The sequence below is a fragment of the Tasmannia lanceolata genome, unplaced genomic scaffold (assembly GCF_043159265.1).
Source record: "Tasmannia lanceolata isolate RefF3 unplaced genomic scaffold, GAP_Taslan_0.1 ptg000016l, whole genome shotgun sequence".
NCBI lineage: Eukaryota > Viridiplantae > Streptophyta > Magnoliopsida > Canellales > Winteraceae > Tasmannia > Tasmannia lanceolata.
The window spans coordinates 14,805,435-14,827,808 of NW_027518693.1; the positions used below are offsets into that span (position 1 = coordinate 14,805,435).

The 22,374-nt window shown below is 39.1% G+C and overlaps 1 protein-coding gene across 5 annotated transcripts; it reads left to right on the forward strand.

Moving 5' to 3' along the window:
- The first annotated feature begins 3,750 nt into the window (after positions 1-3,750).
- On the forward strand, positions 3,751-17,861 carry LOC143848158 (SNF2 domain-containing protein CLASSY 1-like). 5 transcript variants are annotated; one of them, XM_077357012.1, is made up of 6 exons: positions 3,751-3,769; positions 9,922-10,036; positions 10,992-11,242; positions 12,076-13,893; positions 15,289-15,447; positions 15,545-17,861. In XM_077357012.1, the coding sequence occupies exons 2-6, from the start codon at positions 9,982-9,984 to the stop codon at positions 17,504-17,506; spliced, it is 4,245 nt and encodes a 1,414-aa protein (XP_077213127.1). In that variant the 5' UTR covers positions 3,751-3,769; positions 9,922-9,981; the 3' UTR covers positions 17,507-17,861. The 5 variants fall into 5 exon arrangements, with proteins under 5 accessions (XP_077213127.1, XP_077213125.1, XP_077213128.1 ...); XM_077357010.1 differs by lacking the exon at positions 3,751-3,769 and adding an exon at positions 7,642-7,775; XM_077357009.1 differs by lacking the exon at positions 3,751-3,769 and adding an exon at positions 8,704-8,993.
- The last annotated feature ends 4,513 nt before the right edge of the window (positions 17,862-22,374 follow it).

Below are 22,374 nucleotides of genomic sequence, written 5' to 3' on the forward strand. Positions count from 1 at the left end.
GAGATTTTCAGAGTTCCTTGATGAGATCGTGGATATGATGGAGGGTCACATGGTCCACGTCCACCATGTCAGGAGGTTCAGCGAATGGAGAAGTGAATATGCTTACCCGTGCAAGAGTGGGTAGAGCAGTGAGTGCTTTGACTCTCTTTTCCTTTGATTTGTTCTTTATTCTCTTTTCTTTTTTCCATGTTTGGCGTTGTTTCATCCCATGATCGCCTTGGTCATGATTTATCTCATATTTAATACAATCCAGCATTTCCAAAAAAAAAAAAAAAAAAAAACTTTTAGTATTATATGGGCCCATTAGTATATCATTAAATGTAAGTGAAGTATTCATTTTCATTTTTCACCTAACCATGATCCAAACGCAAAAAATATTTTTTTTCAGAAAAAGTTCCCACTTTCAATTTTTATTGAACCAAACATTTAAAATAGTTTTCAAGTAATAGAAGAGATGAGGCTTTTTCAAGAAAGGCCTTCTTACGGGGGAAGACGAGCCCTAAGGACATGCAAGTTAACCCTTATGTTGAGAGTTTATGTGCTTTTTACTCTAAGGAGAACAAAAAATCCGGGAAAAAATGCCTAGGATGGTGTTCCCGTATGGCCCAGTAGTTTTCAAAAGGTACCCTACGGCCCACACCATAGTATGATCCAAACTGTCTATTTATGGGTCACAGCATAAATAAGTTGTGCCCCAAAAAACCATTTCCGGATCCATACGATGATCCCAACCTTCTGAACTACAGAGGTTTCCATAATATGCGGTTCCTATATAGATTGGAGGTCTAGGATCAACCTATGGAAATGATTTTTGGGCATAACCCATTTATTTCGTAGCATATCAAATGGACGGTTTGGATCATGCTATCGTGTGGGGCCTGTGGGCGTACAGTATGTCCCTACAAGAATTTCTTTTTACAGGAGAGGAAAGCCATATTTGCAGACTTGCACAGAGGGGGCGCAATGCGACGGACGGAATAGGAAAAGAAGAAAAGCCCCTTAGGAGACCCACTATGCCAAAAGCGAGAGAAAGCCTTACAGTACAGTACTTTTTGAAAAATACTGGACTAGATGGGCTTACACCATATAAAATCTAGGAGTTCCACAACCCAGGCCCATTCCCCGTTTCTCCAAATCTCATCAAAACAAAGAGTGCACACTAATCATTTCTACACCAATAGTAAAATACCTCACATACACATTACTTCTGTATATCGTAGTCTGCCCTCATTCGTCATTATTATAACCTTATATTTGATGGTGGTCACATGTGGCCAAATTTCTGCCAAACTTTTGCAAAGAACAACGACATTTCACTGCTCTCTCTCGTACGCTTTTCTGTAAATACAGCTCTTCTCAGTTCATCTGACCCTTATCCTTGGTACATCTTCCATCTGGCACAACATCCAACCGTTCATCTTGTTCCCTTAAAGGACTTCACATTATTAACCCTTTACATAGAACTAGACAATGCCCTTATTAAGCAGGGAATTGATATCTGCACTTCCATATTTGATAACTTCACTCCTCTTCAATTTACAAGAGGAATTTTCTGGAAAAGTTCGGAAAGAAAAGATATTTCTAAAATTTCTTTCTTTTACATACCTTCGATTTATGATGATATCTCTGTAAATTAATCATAACCATATTATTTCCCTCTAAATTAGAGAAAGAAAAAAAAAATCCTGAGTAAAAAATTTCCACGAGAAATGTTTTTCTTGTAGCCCAAACAGAGCCTAAACGTTGTTCACCGAGGGGATAAAATCTTTGGATTAGTGGTTCGCAGGGTTGGGTTTTCTGTCTGATGGAAGGCCTTCAAATGGTCAAGGCTCTGTTTGGATTGCAAGAAAAACATTTCGGATGAAAAAAATTTCTTGGAAAATTTTCTTCCACGATTTAGAAGGAAGTGGTATGATTATGACTAATTTATAGTTACCGATTCGAGTTTTCTTTTTTTCGTGAGTAAAAAAAAGTGAGGAAATTTAAAAATATTTTTCCTTTTCTGGAAAAAATCCTGCAGTCCAATCTCCTATGCCCTCTATCCATTCATCTTCTCTATGCTTTTCCTCTTAATCTTTATGAGGATTGCATGACTCCCGACATTCATCCAATCACCTTTTGAATGGAACCTCAGTTTCACACTTGTGTTTTTTGGGTGGCTTCTTAATATTCTCTAGAGGGGATGTTCGTTTATATGGAATCTATTTTCCCTGGAAAAAACTTTTCTCCGAATATGAGTTCCTTCATTGTTTGGATAACTCATTTTTAGGGAATTTTATTCCTAGCTTTAAATTTTCTCCAAAATACAGGGAAAACAACAAAAACCAGTCAGACCTGTTAATTTTATTTTCCTAGAAAAGAAAATACCCCCATTTTTTAATACATGGTATGTTTTAGAAAAAAAAAAGAGAAAAAAAAAAAAAAAATTAAAAAAACTTTCTGCAGTCCAAACACTTCATATGTAATACCAAAGACTAATTGAACAATGTCTCTATGTGTGAAAAGGACAATCCAACTAATCCCATCTTGGAATTTTCTCAATCCAACCAATCACTGACCAGGTTTCAGAAAAAAACTTGAAGATTTGTATTCATGTGGAGCCCGCCTTACCCTCCTCAAGTCTAGTCACGTTTGGCATCCCTAACCACACAATTGTCTTGCTTATGGTTGATCTACAATCATTTTCAACCAAACTGATCAGACCCAAAGACAATTTTTCTGGGCAAAGTCTAATTCCAAACCTGGTTGGAACCTGGTTAATTGGGAGGAAATCATGAAGCATACTAACAACTACCCTTTCATTGGTATAAAGTAAATAGATTCTATTAATCTTGGATGATTCAATTAAGAGATAAGCATGGGAGATGAGGACAAACTTATGAAAAGATCATCATGATTTACTCTAATAAGATCAACTTATGAAAAGATCATCATAATCTACCCCTTACCTAATCTAACCTAACTACCTCTTATCTAGTATTTGATGATCCAACGGTCAGATCTTGCTCGACCTGGTATGTTGTAACAACCGTGAACAAGGTTTTCTTGATGAGTTAGGGTGGAGACTTATGGACGATCTCCGTTTGTATGACTTCAACGGTCAGATATGCCTACACGATTGAGACTTCTCATCCATATTGTACATCCCCTTGGATATACAATCAACACCTTACAAATGGGTATACGAACACATACGCAAGCCTTCAAATTGCTGGAATGAACCCCGTATTAAAAATTCTAGCTATCCCCCTTCCAATCCACCTTTGACCTTACGAAAAAGTGCGGGTCTTCAGCTGCAACTGGATCATTCTCAATTAGAACGTAAGTGGTGAACAGGGAGGAGGGGTAAGTAGTGTTTAGTTCTCAACTAGTGCGGAGTGGCAAAATAAAGAGCCAGTAGGGGCCTATGTGTGGTGGGTCCACCCCATAAAGTAGGCCCTACCCCTCTCACGCCTCACTCAGAAAAAAGAGTCGTGAGAGAGGGTTTGGTGATGTGAAAACAAAGAAAAAAAAAAAATGGAGAGAGGAGAAAGGGGAGGAGGAAAAGGGTTTCTCTTGGTTCATCTACGGTTTGTTTTAGGGCAAAATCCTAAAGGGGTTTTTTCGTAACCCTAACTCCATTGAAAGTTTAAGTCTTTGCAAAGGGGCAAGAAGAGTTAAGAAGAAGAGCCAAATCTAGGGTTTTAGAGTAGGTCTCGGAGAAGAAGTAGAAGATCTCTCACCTTGTTCTTCGAGGTGGGAAAACATTCTCTTGCAAGGGGTTGTTGAGGTAACTTGTATTTGCTCCAAGTTTTCTTTGTTAATCCTCTATTCTTGTGGTATACCTTAAGTTTTTGGGAAAACTTGAGAAGAAAAACTTTTTATTTCTCTTTTTGTTGAGAAAATCCGCCGGGCAAATCTATTTGACCATGCACAAATTAAATGGAAAATATCAAGTAAACAAACAAGCCACAAGATAAACACCGAGATTTTACATGGTTCGGCCAAGCCTACTCCACGGGCAAGAAACACGATCTTCTACTATGAGATAAACAAAATACAAGGATTACACTGGATTAATCTCAAACCCACAAACTCGCAACTCTTTCCTTGCTTCTCAACCCAAGACCGTATACAGAGAGTAATCCGAGAGAAAACCCAAGAGAAAATCCAAGAGAATATCCCTAAGAAGAAACCCAAGAGGATCCCAAGAAGAAACCCACTCTCTCTCTCTCTCTCTCTCTCTCTCTCTCCTATCTTGGGCAGCAACACACCCAAGAGCCTCTCAAGTTTGACGCAGCCCAAAAGAGAGAAAACAAATATCTTTTTTTATGTGTTTTGGTTTTCCAAACCCTAAAATAGGAATTTTCTATTTGCCTTCCCACCATGTATGGGAAACAAGGCAACTTTCCAACAATCTCCACATTGGCTTATTTTTCAGCCACCTGAAGATTTTTCGTTGATGTCGCCATCGATCTGCTATGGTCGCAGACCACCATTGGCCTCATGAAAGTAACAGCTACACACCCTCGAATCACATTGGTTTTGACTCCTCCCGATTCGATCAACACGGCCAATGCAGATGTGTAGCTGCCAACCTGTTGACTCACTCGGTCAAACCTTGGAGAGAGATCTCGATCCATCATCGCCAACGCAGGTACTTTTCACCATCGTTTGCCACCTGGAAACCAGTCCCTACACTAATTGCGAAAGAGACCCTATGCGTGCACGCGCTACCACTCCGTTTCCAACTAACCGTCGAGATCTTAGGAACACTAGTCACCGTGTCCCCGATCAGACGATATAATCCTCCATATTTCTCTCATTTCATCATAACCACACAACCGCGTGTGATTTTCATGGCTCCACCTGCAACCCTTAGAGTCCAACTAGCCAAGAGATATTAGATTCCTTCGTATCTTTGGGACATACGTCACACCACCCAAAGTACGAACCACTCCATCAAACATCTTAATCTTCACTGTACCAAATCTCGTGACGTCACAAGTAAACCCGTCACCGAAGGACACTATAGCCACCCTTGTCTCCTAGAACGTATCAAAATATTCCCTCCTGGAGTATATATGAACAGAGCACTCTGAATCTAAAATTCACTCATCATGAGGAGACGTGTGATTACCTGTGGAGACTGTGAGAACGTCTCCAAACTCTTCGCTATGTTCATTCTTTAACGCCACCGACATATTCGTAGTACCATTGTCCGTCTGCTTAGCTCACTTTGGACAATCCCGCTTGATGTGGTCATATTCCTTACAATAGTAACATTGCACATCCTTTCCGTCGACCCTGAATCTTGACCTACCTTTTCTTGATTCCCTGTCAGATGACCTTCATCTTTGATTCCCACCATGAACAACCAACCCGTGCTCTTCACGTCCACCAAGAACATGTTTCTTTCGCATCTCATTTGATAAGAACGACGCCGTGACTTCCTCCAACTTTATTGTTTCCTCATCATACAAAAAAGTTGTCACCAGATTGTCGTACGAATAAGGAAGAGAAGTAAGAAACAACTTGTCTTCTTCCTTCAACTTTTCGTCAACATTGTGGAGTTGATCTAAAAGCTTGTTGAATACCGTGATGTGTTTCAGAAGATCTCTGCCTTCCTGCATCTTCAGCCCGTACAATTGCCACTTCAGATACAATAAGTTGGGCAAACTTTTTGACATGTAAAGTTTTTCCAACTTCTACCATAATTTAGGCGCATATTCTTCTTCCATAACGTTAAACATAACATTATCTGTCAGACATAGCCGAATCGTGCTGACGCCTTTGACTCTATGTCTTCCCACTCGACACTTGTCATCTTCTCCAGCTTCCCATCCTTCCCCTTCAACGCCTTAGCCAAGCCATGTTGAACTAGGATGTCATTCGCCCTCACCTGCCATAGGGTGAAACTACCATTTCCGTCAAATCTGTCGATGTTGAACTGAGTAGAACTTGATTTTACCGTCATCTCAGATTACTTCGCACTTCACGGTGTAATGCTCCACCTCGAACAAGAATCTTTCTTTGACAGTCTTTCTACTCCCAAAAAATTGCTCTAACCGCGATCCAATCTCAACATCCACAATCCCCCGGCCCCGGCTCCAGCCTCGACAATCGCTCCAACCACAGCTCTGATACCACTTATTGAGAAAATCCACCGGGCAAGTCAATCCGATCGTGCACAAATTAAACGGAAAAGATAAAATAAACAAACAAGCCACAAGATGAACACCGAGATTTATGTGGTTCGGCCAAGCCTACCCCACGGGCAAGAAACACGATCTTCCAGTATGAGAAAAACAAAATACAAGGATTACAATGGATTAATCTCAAACCCACAAATCCGCAACCCTTTCCTTGCTTCTCAACTCAAGACTGTACACCGAGAATAACCCGAGAGAAAACCCAAGATAATATCCCCAAGAGGATCCCAAGAAGAAACCCACTTTCTTCTTCCCTCTTTCTCTCTCTCTTCTATCTTTCTCTTTCTCTTTTCCTCTCTGTCTCTCTAGCCTATCTTGGGCAGCCAACACACCCAAGAGCCTCTCAAGTTTGTATGGTAGATTAGTATTTTTTGTGCTTTTGTGCTTTTTTTGTTCGTGGCTATTTTCTTGATTCACAGGTAGAATGGGGAAATTTATCCGCCTCGATGTATCCGTGTTTTCTCCAACACTGTGGAAGTGTCATTATCAATAGAGAGAAGGCATAAAACCCCAAGGCTCTACTAGCGTGTTTTCCCCAACCCTGTTATGTGTCATTACCAATAGAGAGAAGGCATAAAATCTAGGGCTGCAACTCGAGCCGGGTTTTACCCGACCCGCATCGACCCAACCCGAAAATAGCCTGGGTTGGGTTCAGGTTTCATGGGTTTCGGGTCGAGCCAGGTTGGGCATTCAAAAGCCCGCAAGAATCTCGGGTCGAGCCGGGTTTGAAGGGGCCCGACCCGAGTTACATAAGTTATAGTATGTACATTTTTTTCTATTGTTAGTTAAAAGTTAAAAGTGAAAACCCACGCACCCACTGTCATTGTATGCGAGTGTAATTTCTACTTCTATGAGTTGAGTTGATTCAGCATTGTTTGATTGTAATTACAACATTGTTTGATTCAAGTGTAATGTGAGTGTAATTACATCATTGTTTGATTCAAGTGCAATGTGAGTGTAATTTCTGCTTCTATGAGTTGAGTTGCCTTGCCAAATAAGAATTTTCCTTAAAAAATTGCGTCAACGTGAAAAAACCCTACCCGACCCGACCCGACCCAAGATTTATCATGGGTAGGGCCGGGTTTGGGAATCGTGAGTTTTCCGAAAAAAAAAAAAACCAGACCCGACCCGACTCGAGATATTTCTCGGGTAGGGTTGGGTTCTCCAAAACCCGACCCGCCCGACCCGAGTTGCAGCCCTAATAAAATCCCAGGGCAGAAAATTTTTCCATCAGAAATGTTATTCTCGTAATCCAAACAGGCGGATAAGACAAGTATTTCTCAAAAGCCCAAAAACGCCTCTCTTTCTCCCTCGTTTATCGCGCTTTGAAACACATCTCGTGCTCCCGTATTCGGAATCTATGCATGCGTGGGACATGGCAAAAATAAAAAAAGCAAACAAAATAAAACATCACTTTTATCAGAACTCTTTAGGGATGATTTCTCCACCACAAATTTTCCTCTTCTATAAAAAATCCCTTGGTCTCTAAGTTCGCCGGAATCCGGTACTGGGTCACCGGAACTTACAAGGGTTTTGCTCTTTTCCCATTTGTCCCTGTTTTTTGGCTCTAGTTTCTTAGAAAAGGTTCGATCGATTCTCATGCATGCTTTCTTAATATTCTCTTTTTCTTCTTTCCTTTTGTGTGTGTGTGTGTGTTTTTTTTTTTCACTTTCTCTGTTTGCAAATTTTTTGATGGGTTTCTTAATTGGGAAATGATATTTCCACTCACTCCCCTTTCTCAGTATTTTCTGTTCATCTTTTCCTGAAAATGAGGAAAGAGACAAATAAAAGGAGATCAAAATGCCGCCATTGTTAGTGGAAATGCTGGAAAAGGGGTGGAAATATCATTTCTGTAGTTATTTGCATGCAGTAGTTTCACTCTTCAGATTGTTGTGTATGTACTCATGAAAAGCCATTTGCTAACTTACGCTGTATGCGCGGTTGGTGTAACCTACGCCCATTCTTGAAAAAGCAAAACTACAGTGCACTCTGCCACGGACCATCGCACCCTTTTTTTCTACTTTTTGCATTTGGGCCCACCATACATGTGGCATGTCCCTGTAGCGATCTGGATCGTTGATCAATCATCGAATGGGCAGCCCACTTACTGTAGACCATTTGGTGGGCCCGTTAGTGTAAACAAGATCTTGGGGTAATGCCAATTAAATTATTGTGGGAAATGATATTTCCATTTCTCACTTTGTTAAGTACTTTATGAATTGGGGAGACAGTACCATTATCAAATAGGGAAATCATACATTCTCCCCCTTTTCTTCCCTGGGCCACCCCGTTTAGTTTAAAAAAGCAGTTATAAATACACTTGAGGGGGTGGACCAGGAAAGAAAATGGGCCAAATATATCACTTCCCTATCAAATTTGGGAGTTAGGATGTCATTTTTCTTATACGCTAGAGCTATGCATGCGTGGGACATGGCAAAATAAAAAAAAAGACAAGGAAATGATAAATTCCCACCCCCTCTAGGATAATTCACACTTCTTTAAAGGGGAGTATGTGGCAGACTTTAACGCTTTTTAAAGTCAAATCACGTTAAAGTGTTCAGAATTATCCAATAGTGGGTGCGAATTTATCATCGTCCCAAAATAAAACATCACTTTTGTGAGAACCAGTGAATGATTTCTCCGCCTCAATTTTTTTCCTCTTCTGTAAAATCTCTCAGTACTCTGTTCACCAACCTTTCTGGATCTAAGTTGGCCGGAATCCGGCACTGGGTCGCCGGAATTTCCGAGGATTTTGCTCTTTTCCGATGACTCTCTGTTGTTGGCTTGGATTTCCTAGTAAAGGTTTGATCGATGCTCATGCATGTCTTCTTTATTTTCTCCTTCTCTTCTTTGTAATTTTTTTGATGGGTTTCTTAATTGGGAAATGATATTTGCACTCCCCTTTCTCAGTATTTTCACTCCCCTTATATTTTCCTGAAAAATGAGGAACAAGACAGATAAAAGGAGATAAAAATGCTGCTATTGTTAGTGGAAATGGTGGGAAAAGGGGTGGAAAGATCATTTATGTTGTTCTCTGCATGCAATAGTTTCTGTCTCTCTTCTCAGATTGTTGAGTATGTACGGATGAAAATCCATTTGCTAAATTACGCTGTATGCGCGGCTGGTTTAACCTATGCCCATTCTTGAAAAAAGCAAAACTAGAGTAGACTCTTTTACTACTTTTGCATGTGGGCCCACCATACACGTGGCATCTCCCTCTGGCGATCTGGATCGTTGATCGGCCATCGGATGGTTAGGATCATCCGGATGGCCCACTAGATTAAAATTACCCACTTACTGTAGACGTCATTTGGTGGGCCCTTTAGTGAAAACAAGATCTTGGGTTAAGATGGTTCTTAAAGTGGACTCTGATTGGTAGAGAATTAATGGCAATTTTCTATGGGAAATGATATTTCCACTCCTATATTTTGATATTGGCACTACTCACTTTGTTAAGTACTTTCCTGATTGGATTTGAATATAGCTTTTATTGGAATGGTAAGAGCCAACAGCTAATTATGAGGCGTAAATTGGAGAGATAAGTACCATGATCAAATATGGGAATGAGGGTATCATTTTTCTTATAATTTTGTCCAATGTTTTATTATGAGCTTTTCATCATTGCCTATATTATTTGCCCAGGAGTTTGAATATAGCTTAAAGAATTTTGTGTTGCATTGTGTTTCCTTTGTTTATGCACTAATCTATTGGGTATTTACTCATCTTTCAGTGGGATACTAGGCATTGAATTCAGATAGTAAGTGTTGGAATGCTCAAGCAAGCTCGCTGAATGGCAATGGAAAAGAAACAGTTGTCTCAACCCATACCTCCAACCGATGCATTCCGTAAGCAATTAAACCATTCACATCTATGGAGATGAAATGTAAAATCAATAGCTATAAGGTCAGTTTGGTTGCATGTAGTTACCTCGTAGAGTAGTGGTTAATTAAAACTTAGGTAGTCAACAGAGAGGAGACAATCCAATATAGTAGTCTCCTCGTAGAGTAGTGGTAACTGGTAAGTACTGTTTGGTTGTCAGCTGAAGTAGTTTCCTAGTGTGGAGTGTCATTACCAAAATAAGGTGGCAGTAGGTGCCGGGGGTTTCATTACCAATATATAGAGAGAAGAGGGAGAAAAAAACATAAACTCCAACACTCTACTAGCTAATAACCACCTTTTGTGGTTTTTTGCTATTAGTTTACTAGTATGCCACGTGGACAGTGACAAAGAGAAGCCAAGTAGTCTTTTAGTAGTGAAAAACCATCTTTTTGTGCTTTTTTGTTAATAGTTTGCTAGTATGCCACATGGGCAGACAAGGAGGAGACAATCTAGGTAGTCAGTCACTTAGTAGTTTGAATGAACACATGGAACCAAACAGTACTTGTAGATGACATGACAGCCCCAAAACTGCTCAACACCTAGTAGAGCAGAGAAATAATTGTGCAACCTGATAGACCATTAAGGAGTCAGTGAGTTGATCCTAGAATTGCTCGAGTGTCTTATATTGGGTTATTAGTTCAATCACCAAGCAAACTCTGCCTTAGAGAACTCAGAAGAGTCGACTAACGACTTAAGAAACATTAACCAAAACTCTTGGGACTCATCTGAGTCAACTTTGACTCGAAATTCTTACAACCAGAGTTGAATCTTGAGTTCTGGATTTTAATGGTCTATGAATACTTTAATGCTCCCAAAGAAATGCTTTCTCAAACGTCTATTGTTTTCCTTTTGTAATTCTTATTTCTATCATTATTTTTACACAATTTGCACCATGCTCATGTTGTTATTGTCATCTTGCAGCATTCGAGACATTTCACAATGGTTCATGGGAGGGCATAGAGCAAGTTAGAATTAAGTGTGGAAGTATCATTGTCCAATTTGTACACCACGGATATGGGATAGAGGAGAATGTCATTCCTAACAACATTCGGTTACGGTCAAGAATGGCAAGCATATCGGATTGCAGATGCTTCTTGAGGCCTGGCATAGATGTTTGTATATTTTCAGCCTACCCAAATGCAATCAATTCGACTCAAGAAAATCTACAATCAGTACGTTATTGTTTTCATTTATCGGGGTTCATTCTAGTTTTGAACTTACAATAGCTCATCATGTCCAATTCGCTGTTTTATTTTACTCCAAAAGCTTAAGCTTTTAGAGATGGTGTTATTTAATCATTTATACTTCAAACATGTTATATGTTCATTATTTCATATTTCTAGTGCTTCATATATTCATATCCACATAACCAGAGGTCCAGAACTATTGATATTGTTTCCAGAACCATAATTACTAACCATACCATTGGAGCTTTTCAAAGCCGTGTTTCCATAGTATACGAGGTGTTTTATGACCAATAATCGGAATATAACATAATTCTGCAATGCCTACCATAAATATCAATCACACAAACTGGCGTTGCTTATATCTAGTATTTTTTTTTAATGGTGCTTACATCTAGTGATTAATAATTATCTATTTGAACTTCTATCTCATGAACCTACTGAACAGTATTAGAACCATACTTTCAAAACTCTCCTGCTTCATGGTGGACTCTCCTGAGTCGAATTCCTTTTACCTTGGCCTCGTTCTTGTCCGATTCTGCATTTTGCCTTCCAAAGTCAATCAAAACTCCTTTAACTCTCCTGAGTTATGCCACTCCAACAAGTATTCAGCTGTGTCAACCGACTACTTGACCGCGTTGTGCTGAGCCGACTCGGATTTGCTTTGGTCATTTTCTGATCCGCATTCACATTTTAAAACACTGATTAGAACATGTCTAAAGCATTTGGGCCATTTTGACATATGTAACTTGAACAGTCTTCTCAATGTTCACTCTACTTGGTTTGAGAAGATGATAATTAGCAATTGTTTTTCTATGTAGGCATGGCGTGACGCTAAAATCATTTCAATTGACCGAAAGCCTCATGAATATAAATGCACCTGCCAATTTTCAGTAAGCTTCTACAGGGATCAGGATCAAGACGTGTCTGTGAAGAAAAAGAGTGCACTTGAAAGGGGCAGCAAAGAGGTTGCAATTGACAATATTGCTATCCTTCAAAAACCCAACAGGAAATGCTCTGAAGATGGATGGTACCAGTGGAGCTCTTTCGAAGACTGTCGCTCTGCAAATGAAAGTAAACTATTTAGCGGCATTCTCGCTTCTGAAATTGCATGGCTATTTGTTATTTCTACTCTGAAAGGAAGTGGCTTTGATGTCATATTGATGCACAACAAGATAGTTTATCTAATTCTGAATGGGGATCGAGACGATGATATTGGGAGTAAAGAACACGAATCTAAAAGTCATGATATGGTCTCCAACAATGTAAAAGCCATTAGTTTCCAAAGATGCAATGGGTTTTTGCAACCCAGGATTGAAACTTTTGCCCTTCATGAGCGTATGATTGTTCCATCAACTATCATTGAGGCAAATCCCATTCATTATATTCTGGAAAATGAATTACATAATGAAATGAATAATTGCTTAGCTTTGCGACGTCCTAAACGTCAAAAGGTGCCAGTTGATAATTTTGTTAGCTATGATTGTTTTTCAAAATCTAAACGCTTGTCAACTAAATCAAGGAAAAATGAGATTAACAGATGGAAAGAAAAGGAAGCGGCATCTCCAATTCAGTTACCCAGTAGACATGATTTACTGCTTGAAGCTGATAATGAATTTTTGATAGAGATGAGTTCTCTGAAACTGCAAAATGAGGGTGAACAGATAGCTCACAGTGATATGGATGATTCCAATAAGTTTGAAGCGAACGAAAATAGTCGGCTACGACACGAAAACATTTATTTTGATTCTATGCAGCAGGTTTGGAAAATTTATGAGAATCACCAGGAGGTTAAAAGTACGTGTGAAAGAACCGAAGAAGACAAAGGCGTGTATAGTAATGATAAGAGCAAATTTTATCCTCGGAAGCGCAACAAGAAATGCCATGGAATTTTTACTGATTCTATAGATATAGAAGAACACCACGCTTGGCATATGAATGGCGTAGAATTTTCTTTCCACGACAATGCTATTCCAAGTAGTGATATTTCCCCTGGTAGTCCGCTGCCAGATATGATTGACAGCTCCGCAGAACTGGTACCACGCCCAAACATGTTGCTTCATGCTAATCCTGTATTAAATCAAGATGGTCCTTTTGTTAAGATTCAAGAAAACCATGCGGAGAAGATTAGTAAGAATTATTCTAAGCACCATAGCAAAAGCAACACGTCAACAAAACAAAGAAAGAGGGCATCAGAAATAAATGATATGGAATTTCCTTCCCTCAATCCTAACGACCCGGACAACTATGGATATAGGGATAGAGCTCCAAAAGATAGAGCGAAGAAGAAAGGATCACATAAGTATCTAAAGGGAGAGAAGGCATATTCAAATTCTTATCAGAGCAACTCTCCTTATCCATCATCAAAGACAAAAAGGGGTGTTGAAGCAAGAATTTACAGTAAAAACTTGTGGCAAATGATAGAAGGGTGCATGAAAAAGATTGAATATGAAATGGATAAACAGGACCCACTTGTTTCTCAATGGGAAGCAAATCAGGTAATCAACAAATCAAACCAAAGGATGGTGTTTAATTGGACACAGTGTGATGATGATTGCGTTGAAAGTCCAGAGCATAATGATTTGTGGAAAGAAATGGATAATTCAATAAGTTCACATACTTCTCTTAAAGCAGGCAAGGTACATGTATTTTTTGATAATATAAGTTTCTGCTTTCCTATTTAATGTATGATACTGAACAGAACAAAAAGTTTTCTTTTAGTTCAAAATGATCAATATGTAGAATCAGAACAAGCGATTGCCGAGATTCGCGCCGGCCAATTTTGATACTATAAGTGTCTGCTTTCCTATTTAATGTATGATACTGATATCCGCACGACCATGTTTTGATACTATAATTGGCTGCTGAGAGCTTTTTGCAAATTGTAATACCCTTTGACTGCTAGTTAAAAAATGTAAAACAGGGTGAGTTCGCCCCATTATCAAAACAAGGTCGTGCGGATATCAGTAGCCTTAATTTAATCTCTTGTTTATGGATAATTTTCTGCTGTAAAAAACCGACAACTAGAAAAGTGGTACAAACTACAAACTTCAACCAGTTTTGATGCAATTAGAGATGGAGCTATATGCTTAGTGATTCAAACAAAAGCGTAAATGGTTTGTGAGTCATTCTCAACTCAACTCAACTCAACTCAACAAAGCCTTTGTCCCAAACTAGTTGGGGTCGGCTAAATGAATCCTTTAGAAAAATTTCATGAAGAAGGTGAAAGGAATCTACCCGGCTCTAATCCTGGTTCTTGTTGGGTTCTTCTACGTGGATCGTTTTCTTCCATTCTATCCTATCCAAGGTCATGTTCTCTGTTATGTTCCTATCTATCAAGTCTTTCCTCATTGTTTCTACCCAAGTTGTTTTCGGTCTGCCCTTGCCTCTTTTTACTCCATCAATTTGGCACGAGTTGCCTCTTCTCACCGAAGCATCCAAAGGCCTACGTTGGATATGTCCAAACCATCTTAAGCGGTGCTCTCTCATCTTCTCATCAATTGGTGCCACCCCCACCTTTTTACGAATGTTTTCATTTTTAATTCTATCTAACCTTGTGTGGCCGCACATTCATCTAAGCATTCGCATCTCCGCTGCACTCATCTTGTGCACATGTTGCTTCTTGGCGGACCAATATTTGAGCCGTACAGCATGGCTGGCCTCACAGCTGTCTTATAAAACTTTCCCTTCAACTTGCTAGAGATTTTACGGTCGCACAGAACTTCTGAGGCAAGCTTCCACTTCAACATTAGAAATTTAAAGAATAAACCATACTAGATGATAAAAATATAGCCATCCAAAATCTAACTAGAAATAGGGTAAAATGTATTTTCAAGATGAGAAAAGGTGTTTTTTTTAGGCATCAATTTCCAGACTGGTATTGAGCCCTCCTGACTGCATGTCAGTGAAGTGGTGTTAGTGAGTGTATTTATTTGTTTATTCTAAAGTGGTTGAAAGAAGGATTTTTAAAAAAGGAAATGATTTTCTAAATAACCCAACTATTCCATTTTAAAACACTATCGACTAATTTTCAGGAATCAAGCATAGGGTTCTCTGATTTTACTACGGACAATTCGTGTAAAGGCAACAGACAACCATGCGACCACGAATACAAGCTGGATGAACAAGTTGGACTTATATGTCATCTTTGCAACATTGTGAGCACTGAAATAAAATATGTGCTGCCACCCATTGTAAGCCAATTTCAAGACTTGGAAAAAACTTTCTTGCAATCCTTAATATGATATTCTGATTCTATTATCATTAACATTTATTGTGGTTTCCTTATAGTTTCAGGGAAATGGTTGGATCAGAATTGATGAACAATGCAATGGAAACAACTTGGTGCATGATAGGGAATACGATTTGGGTTTGAATCCTTTCATCAATGCTGTTTCCTCAAACACCATCTCCGTATCAGAACAGTATGACAATGTTTGGACTATCATACCAGAGTTCAGATTAAAACTACACGCCCACCAAAAGAAAGCTTTTGAATTTCTCTGGAAAAACATTGCTGGAACTTTGAATCCGAGAGACATGAAAATTGCGTCTGTGAAATTAGGCGGTTGTGTAATATCACATTCTCCAGGAACAGGAAAGACACTGCTTGTGATATCATTTCTGGTCAGCTATTTGAAGTTGTATCCCAGAAAGCGGCCTTTGATACTTGCTCCAAAGACCACGCTCTATGCTTGGTACAAAGAATTCGAGAAGTGGGAGGTTTCTGTTCCTATTTACCAAATACATAGCCGCAGAAACTACAAAAAGGAAATTCAAAGTTGTGGAGAACGTGAATCTGTTGGAGACCTCAAGCTAAATCTTGAAATGATGCACATTATGGATTGCTTAGATAAATTACGAAAATGGCATGAACATCCAAGTGTCCTCCTTATGAGCTACCCATCTTTTTCCTCCTTAACGCAGGGAAATTCAAAATCTGAACATAGGAGATACATGGCAGGAGTTTTGCGACAAAATCCCGGGATTCTGATCCTTGATGAAGGTCATAACCCCAGAAGCACCAAATCAAAGTTGAGGAAAGCATTGATGGAAGTGAAAACGGATTTGAGAATTTTGCTTTCTGGAACATTGTTCCAAAATAATTTTGAAGAATATTTCAACACTCTTTGCTTGGCAAGACCGAGCTTTATTTCTGAGTTGGCAAAGGAATTTTACCCAAAAATGGCCATCAAGAGGGTCCGCAAACCGAGAGAGAAGATAGGAAGGCGATTTTTCGTAGAAAATATTGCTAAAAGAATCAATTCAAGTGTAGAGGAAGACAGGAAAGTGGGCCTTGATATGCTAAGGAAAGTCACAAATGGATTTATTGATGCCTACGATGGCAAAACTTTAGACATGCTACCTGGTTTACAAAGCTATACACTCTTAATGAAATCTACAGATGTGCAGCAAGATATTTTATCAAGGCTACAACAAGCAACTGAAGCAAAAGTTAGAAAAGGATATGCTCTTGAGTTAGAGCTTCTGATTACCGTTGGATCAATGCATCCATGGTTGATAAAAACTGTTGCAAGTGTGACCAAGTATTTCAGTACAGATGAATTGGAGGATCTTGATAAGTATAAATTTGACATCAACAAAGGTCCAAAGGTGAAATTCGTTATCGACCTCGTGCAACATTGCATCATCAGAAGGGAGAAAGTACTGATTTTCTGTCGCAACATCCCGCCTATAAATCTGTTCGTGGAGATATTCAAGATGGTTTTCGGGTGGCAAAAAGGCGAAGAGGTGTTGGTGCTTCAAGGTGAGCTGGACTTGTGTGAGAGGGCAAAAGTGTTGGATAAGTTCAAAGAACGTGGGGGAGCCTCTCGAGTACTGCTTGCATCAACTACAGCTTGCGCCGAAGGCATCAGTTTGACGGCAGCGTCACGGGTTGTTCTGTTAGATTCTGAGTGGAATCCTTCCAAAACAAAGCAAGCTATTGCTCGAGCATTCCGACCCGGTCAGGAGAAAGTAGTATATGTATATCGGCTCTTGGCATCGGGGACGTTAGAGGAGGAGAAATATGGTAGGACTGCATTGAAAGAGTTGCAGTCACGGATGATTTTCACTGGTGGATGCCTCGAAAATTCTTCTTACAAGGAAACCGAAAACATTGATGATGAGGTTCTGAGGGAGCTGGTTAAGGAAGATCGAACAAAAGCATTTGAAATGATCTTGAAACATGAGAAGGTTAGCAACAATATGGGGGAAAGCAATGAAGAGGCTGCACTGGTTTTACCTGAGTAAGCTTGTGTTTAACACATCTTTCTGTATTTATGTTTTTGTCTCTTTTGTATGCATTGAGAAAAACTACAGAAAGGTGTTGGAGAAGCAGATTTGTAAGTATTACCAGCAGCTCTTCTTATTTGTATATCTATCTTGTAAATGTCTAAAATGCTCAGGTCCCTGTAGAATTCTGTAAATTTGTATGGCTGTTTTCTTTTCTTGTCTTTGTAGAGAGCATGTGGAACTCTGTGCTTGAGAACTTGGGCTAGGATTTCTTGTTAGACTTTGCAAGATCCTCTAAGACACTTTCTAGTCACAAGGTTCTTCTATTTGTTTCTCATCTTCTTTTAAGAGAAGTTAGCGATCATTTTTCTCAGTGTTTGACAGTTTTATAATTATTAAGGGGAATGGTCATGTTTGAACTGTTGAAAAGTTTCTAATTCTATGGTGGCCTTGAGAACAGAAAGTGCAAGGTTAAGAAGCTTGCCATTCAGCCATTCAAAAAAAGAAAAGAAAAAAGAAAACAGAAGAAGCTTGCCACTCATGGGTTTGGAACACCGCTGTTCGTTTTAGATTATGAGAGCCGATTGTAAGACCATAGTCGGTTAGTTGCAAAATCGGACTGGCAATTGCGTTCGGTTCGCACCCAAATAGTCGGTTCCGTACTCACAATCGATTGTCTAGTTATAACACTAGAGAGGGGGTAAACCCATCGCTTCTTCCTCTTTCATTATTCCCTCCCTCTCTCTCTAGCAAACCTTAGATTTCTCTCTCTCCTCGTATCTGAGCAAGCGCTCTTTCTCTCTCTCTTCCATTGTCTACTCATCTCCTTCCCTAATCTTTCACCTTACACCCCTTGACCTACGCCCAGCGCTGGTCACTAGATCTTACCACTCAGCCCGGATCTTAATACTAAGCCCTTGTGACTCCAGAGTCGAGATGAAGAAGTGGAGGAGGATCCAAGAAGGTACATTGTCATTACTATGTTGCCTGTAACTCATTAAATTTTCATCACTCTTGGAACTGGTATTCTGTCTGTTTTACTTGTCTGATATAACTTTTTCTTGGAAGCATGCCATTATAGGTTTGGTATCCATCTCTTGCAATTGACGCGTTTAAGCAAGAGGATTTCTTGCAGGTATATATCTTTTCCATGGGGAAACTGAAATTTATTATCTAAGTACTGTTCATTTCCTGGTAATCCCACATAAGATAGTATGTTTCATTAGTTTCTTAATTCATATGCTTTTGTTTTCTTATCTTCTGCACTTAAATTCTTGTTTAGAAGCTTACAGGACTTTTAATTTTTGAAGTTACCAACTAGGATTATTATAGTTCGTCGTTGTTAAATATTTAAATATGTCCTAAGAGCTGAATCTCTCTTTTGAACAATTGAATAGCTGCAAAACAAATCCTGATATGGAAATATTCTGAATGGGGCATTCCAGTCTCTGTTGGGATGGAATGCATGTCAGGTATTGAAATTTGGATATAATATATCATTTACATGCGTTCATGCCAAAAAAAAAAGTACTCTTCTTGACAGAGTTAGCCTGCACTTTCTCCAATTTTTATCATTTGCTTCCATCTTACTATACAAAGTGAATTTTCTTCAGAATAAATATTGTGTTCTATATCAAACCATTTGGCTACATATACTGTTTCTTCAGTAACAATCCTGGTCCTGTCATATCTGACTCGCCAAATTTGTTTCATTTATTTGGAACTTTTTTATTTGTGTTTCGTATTTGTTTCATTTATTTGTGGAGTGAGCGGTAACAAATGTGGTTTAGTGATTTACACCCTGTTTCTTATCTTTGTGCTTTAAAACATGAAAGTTTCTGTTAATAAATAGGTGAATTATAATTAATCATAACTGCGCCGTCCAGTGTTTTTCTAGAGTAACTTGTAAATTGCATCTACAATAAATGCAACATATATGGTGTAGATACATGGCTATGGTTGTGTAAATTTCTCAATCTTCGCTTTCTTCATAATGTAAGTGATTTTGAGTTGTGTCTCTTCAGTTAATGGACCATCACATAAATCTTTTAGGGAAGTTTTTGTTTAGTGTTCTCATAGTGGCCCTTTATTGAAGTGGGATATCATATTGGTTCACATATGAACCACAAGATGGGATGCTAATGCTGCTCTGTCGACCAAACCACAATGAAACAAATAGCATCCTCGACATTGGTGCCTACTGACCCTCAGGTGCTTGGAATATTAAGTTCATATGATGATGTCTGCGAATAATCTTTGTAATGGTGAACAGAGAGAAGTCGACTCTGTCCTAGGGTATCAACATTGTCCTAGGGTATGACCATCCTAGCTTCCGGTGATCTCTTCCCTTGCTTTCTGTTTCATAAGCTATTTATCCCCAAATTTCTTCATGTCGAGGGTTGGTTCTTATTTGTAAAAGATTCTGAGCATTTTACCACTCTATGGGTGATTTTGTGATGATGAATTCCAAAATTCCCATGTACAAAGGGGAAGCTTGAGTCTGTATTCGAATATTTAGAAACTAGAGGCAAGTTGGTTTGATTTGGCTAGGATTATGTTGAACCCAATACCAGGAATTCGTGTTTGGAAAATGTTGATGTTTGCATACCTTTACCATGACTATGGCAATTGATTAATTGTTCTCGGCATCAGTTTTAGAAGGATTCATTTCAGAACAGAGGCAATTGGATCATTTAGGAATGGTTTGCTATTGTTGAATTGTCAAATTATGATTTGTTGATGGAGGAAATGTGCCCGGTGAGTTTGTCATAAACGTTCGGCCTTTATTGTTGCGGCATTGCTCGTAATGTGCTTCTTCAGTAGCTTGCTGTGGTGTTAAGAACTTGGTTGCAAGGGTTACAATTTTGAAATCCCTTTTTCTCACTATTTCCAGCGCATGAACTACTTTAGGTTGTTTATGATTTGGTGTCTATTAGATCTTTAGACTTGTGAGAATATAACCAATTTTTATAATGAAATGCTTTGGTCATCTGGTGGTGTAGATGTCCTCTTCATGTGAGCAGTTCTATGTATGAATATACTAGTGGGAGCAACCGTGCGATGCACAGTTTGGGAGTTATTTAAGATGATCGTAAAGAAAAATTGAAAGGTGATTGATGAACAAAGCAGCCTACTCCGTAGGATGATCCAAACCGTTCTTTCGCTCGGCCACAATGTAAATAGGTTGTGCCCAAAAATCATTGGAAAGAAAGAGGCAAAAGTGCAGCAAAGAAAATTTCTATTAACTCGAAAAAGGGGGTGAAGAAGATCCAAAGATATTGAAAATTATTCTCCATTTTTTATATGTACATGTCCCTTGGACTTCTAAGCCTGCTTTTCGATGGGCTGATCCAGTTCTTGCAAAGCTGCAGTGAATGGGCAAGTCTGGCTACCATGATTTGTTTCTAAACATATGAAATGGCTAGATAAAAAAGGAATTGAAACCTTCACTTTTAACTCTCTCCTTTCTTGAGGGAAATGAAAAGATCCTTTCCTCTTTTTCTCTTGGGCAATTCGAAAAACAAATAAAACCCATTTCCCCTCCTATAAGAGTTATTTTTCTTAAATGCAGAAAGGAAGAATTCATCAGTTTTCTGGGTTCTCTTCTTATTTTACTGACATGGAGTTATCAGGCATGGAGGAAGATGGAGGAGAACGAAAGAGAAGTCTTTCAAAAGTCTAACCACTCTCAATTCTAACCCAAAAGTCTTTAAAACAGAGAATGAAAGAAAAGAAGACAAATGATCAGAACATGATTTCCTACAAACATAGCTATAGCGGTTGAACCAGAATCAGCTTCCTTCCCCATCTCCCCAAGCCTTTAGAAACTTAAAACACCAAATGGACCATAAATCAAACTGCATATCAACAAATAATAGAGCAGAATAAATTTAAATGAAACATCTGTACTCGCAAACACCTTGTGTATTGCATCTCTTATGGTCTGACACTCAACAGCAACCGATATTGTAAATCCATCAGACATTCTTTGCATAATTCAATGCTGAATGGCATATACCGTAAGGGCCCGTTTGGATACCTCATGCATTTGTATTTTTGATTTGGATACAAAACACATCAATCATCTTCATGATCATGTTTTAAGAGAGAGAGAGAGAGAGAGGAGGAGGAGGAGAAGGGAAGGAGAGATGTCTCGCTGTTGTCGGAGCAACATGAGGAGCAGCAATGGTGAAGGAAGTTGCCACAAATATTGATTTCCAAATAATGTCTCGCAGAACAGATTTGAAAATCGGAAATTTTTGCAATGTTGTAGCTGATTTGGAAATCTAAGGATCTGTTTGAGTTCAAAATATCAACTAAATCCAAATCTAAATCTTGATGGCATCCAACCGTGGCCTAATTGAATAAGATGAACATAACTTTAGATAGAGAAGAAATTCACCCTGCACAATCAAATGTAAGCATATCATCATTTATTTTAAGATGGAAGACAACTTTACATTAGGAAACAGATCGATATTTGGTATAAAAAAGTAGGGGAAATGATATCCCCCCACCCCCCACCCCCCACGCCCCGAGGATAAATTCACCCCTGTAACGTTTTTCTATGCGTTTAAGACTTAACAAATAACGTTAAAGGGGGGAATTTTATCCGTCAGAGGAGGGAAGATATCATTGCCCAAAAGCAGTCATAAATACACTACAAGGGGGTGACCCATGGAAGAAAGTGGCTACGTGTATATCACTTCCCAACAAGTCTTGAGGGGTGCAACTCGGGTCTGGTTGAGGCCAATCTGAACCCGACCCGAACAACCATTTGCTCAGCCCGAACCCGACCTGACTAAGCCTTTTTGCCGACGCGACCCAACCCGAGATTTTAAGCTTAAAAACAAAAAAAAATTATTAAAAATGTTGGGTTCACTCGG

Excerpts from the sequence above, each read along its gene's own strand:
- LOC143848158 (XM_077357012.1), top strand. The coding sequence starts at position 9,982 with ATGGCAATGGAAAAGAAACAGTTGTCTCAACCCATACCTCCAACCGAT. Across the intron at positions 10,037-10,991 it reads ACCTCCAACCGATGCATTCC|CATTCGAGACATTTCACAAT; the intron begins GTAAGCAATTAA and ends GTCATCTTGCAG. Across the intron at positions 11,243-12,075 it reads CTCAAGAAAATCTACAATCA|GCATGGCGTGACGCTAAAAT; the intron begins GTACGTTATTGT and ends TTTTCTATGTAG.